The sequence below is a fragment of the Labrus mixtus genome, chromosome 9, assembly GCF_963584025.1.
Source record: "Labrus mixtus chromosome 9, fLabMix1.1, whole genome shotgun sequence".
Lineage (NCBI taxonomy): Eukaryota > Metazoa > Chordata > Actinopteri > Labriformes > Labridae > Labrus > Labrus mixtus.
The window spans coordinates 10090503-10093002 of NC_083620.1; the positions used below are offsets into that span (position 1 = coordinate 10090503).

The 2500-nt window shown below is 50.7% G+C and overlaps 1 protein-coding gene across 3 annotated transcripts in view; it reads left to right on the top strand.

Moving 5' to 3' along the window:
• Positions 1-2500, top strand: part of LOC132980190 (endothelin-converting enzyme-like 1) — a 40997-nt gene that overhangs the window by 5713 nt on the left and 32784 nt on the right. For 2 of the 3 annotated variants that reach the window (XM_061046171.1, XM_061046173.1), the window contains exon 2: positions 1665-2500. This exon is cut by the window's right edge and continues 303 nt beyond it. In XM_061046171.1, the coding sequence (XP_060902154.1) occupies positions 1952-2500 (549 nt within the window). In that variant the 5' untranslated portion in view covers positions 1665-1951. Of the gene's footprint in view, positions 1-1398; positions 1491-1664 lie in introns of all 3 variants that reach the window. The other variant, XM_061046172.1, reaches the window with a different exon arrangement.

Here is a 2500-nt window from a genome sequence, read left to right on the forward strand (position 1 = left end):
TCATGAGAAACCTCCGTGTTCACCTGTAAATCCTCCTCCTTCTGTCTCTCGCCTCCTTATCTACATAAAGCACTCCCGTCAGGTGAGAGTGGAAGCTGGTGAAAGACATCAGAGCTGAAGTTTGCTTTCCTCAGAGGAGATAACGGGGATCAATTTTCACAGATCACCATCACAGCTTTCAGCGAGTTGACTGCAGCTAGCCGCTGACGACTCACACAATCTAGAGCTTTCAATGTGACAGTCTGGGACAGCTTCCAGAAAACAAGTTACCATCCAGTGCATCTGTCTTGTTGTGTTGCTGCCTGCAGGCTCCGTGTTAGGGAAGGGGGACGCTAACAGCTCCAAAATATGTCAACATGTTTTGCTCTTTGTAAATGTTGTGAACTCAGAACATTGACTTATTCACACGGTAGACATTTTCCTTATCAGACGAGGACGCACAGTACATTCCTAAAGCTCCTGAAAATATCGAGATAACTTCAGGAGGACTGATCCTAAAATCCTCCTGACCTGGTTGTTCACACATGCACCTCACAGCGGCCAGACAGGAGGGGAGAGCTGCGTTCTCACATCAGCGCTGACTTTTTGCAGAATAAATACGGGGAGGCTGGAGGAGAAACTCCGGGTGAAGAGAGAAACATTCAGCTGTTTTTGTTCACACATGACGCTCAGCCTGAACACTTCAGGAGGTTTCTGCAGATGTGAAAGAACTTTGTGTGTCGTACTGTTGTTCTCAAGCTTGTTAATGAAATAGCATTAAGATTTGTGACTGAAAAAACACAAAAAATCCAGGGGGAAGTCTTCTCATATTTCAAAATAAAACAACATCATACTCGTCAGCTACGGACAGACAACAGCTAATGTTAGCATCTAGCCACCTAGCATACTTCGGTAGTATGTTTTTAAAACTGAGACAGGATGCAAAGGATGGGCGAGCGATGGAGAGGCGGAGTAGAAGGAGGTCTCTGGAGCAACTGATGATGTTTGAGGAGTTTTTTGAACGAGAGATGGATCATTGTGAATGTCTGACGGGAGGTAGTTCGGTGGGGGGGGGGGGGGGGGGGCTGAAGGCCGTGTCTCTATAGGTGGTGTGTGGTTTGTGTGAATACGGTGAAGTTTGTACTGAAAACACTTTCAGGTGCATGAAGATATGATTTATACTTTCTGCTTGTGATGTGACGGCGTCTTATTCCTTCCAACATCTCCGAGAGGATCAGCTGATGCCCTCTGTGCTGCTGCTGCTGCTGCTGTGTCTTAAATCCTGCACATCCTTCTGCAGGAACACAAAGTTTAACATCAGTTCAGTCTGACACGAGCTAAGTTATAGTCATTACAATCCCTCTGCTCTCGCAGGTGATTCTCTCCTCTCTCTTTCTGTCTGCATTGATCCGTCTAAAGCCACAAGGCGCCCGGGGACATCGTCACCCTGAGGGACGCCGCTCGCCGATCAATCCGACAGCTTCAGCCGACAAACAACACATCCAGACAAAGTGTGTGTGTGTGTGTGTGTGTGTGTGTGTGTGTGTGGGGTGGGGGGGGGGGGGGTTTGCCAAAACAGACCCCTTTTTTTGTCAGTCTCTGCTGTTTGTAATCATGGATTCAATTTCCTATCTCTCTCTCTCGACTTACAGCCCTCCCTATCTCCTTTCTATTTTTATCGACAGGTGACCTGTAACCGGTTGGAGGGAGCGAGGAGAGCAAATGGAAAGAGAGCGGAGAGAAAGAGGATGAGAGCAGGACCCGTGAGATCCCTCGTGCGCCATGGGACCCCTTAGCTTTGCCGGGTTTTGATGTAAAGAGAATAAAGGACACTTTGGCTGAAGAGGGCCGGCAGCATTCTGACATCGCTTCAGTGTTTTGTCGTTTGTTTTGTCTCAGCGGGAGCAGTCATGATTTACTGAAATAGAAACACGTGATTCTGCTGCTCCTCACCCAGCGACCGTTCAGCGCCATGGAGAAGACGTACTCTCTCACTGCTCACTACGATGAGTTCCAGGAGGTGAAATACGGCGGTCGCTATAGCAGTGACATCCTCAGCAATGGCATGACCCTTCACCTAGGGGGCAGCCTTGACCGTCACGTGGGGCGCGCCCGAGGCGGGACCTTGTCTAACGGTCGAAACAAAGACCTGAGCAGCACCAGCAGCGGAGGACTTCCCCGATGGAGCCGGAGGGAGATCTGCCTCCTCTCTGCGCTGGTCTTTGCAGCGGGCATGTGCGTCATCTTGGGAAGCATGCTGACACTCAAGTACATTTCTCTGGACCAGCAGGACCCGCAGTGCCGACAGGACTGTCAACGCAAACGCTCCCTGCTGCGGGCCGCACGATTCGTTCAGGCCAACATTGACCCGACCATCCAGCCCTGTGAGGACTTCTACTCCTTCGCCTGCGGTGGCTGGCTGAGGCGCCACGGGATCCCCGAGGACAAGCTCAGCTACGGCATCATCACAGCCATAGGAGAACACAATGAGGAGAAGCTACAGCGCCTCCTGCTGGAGCCC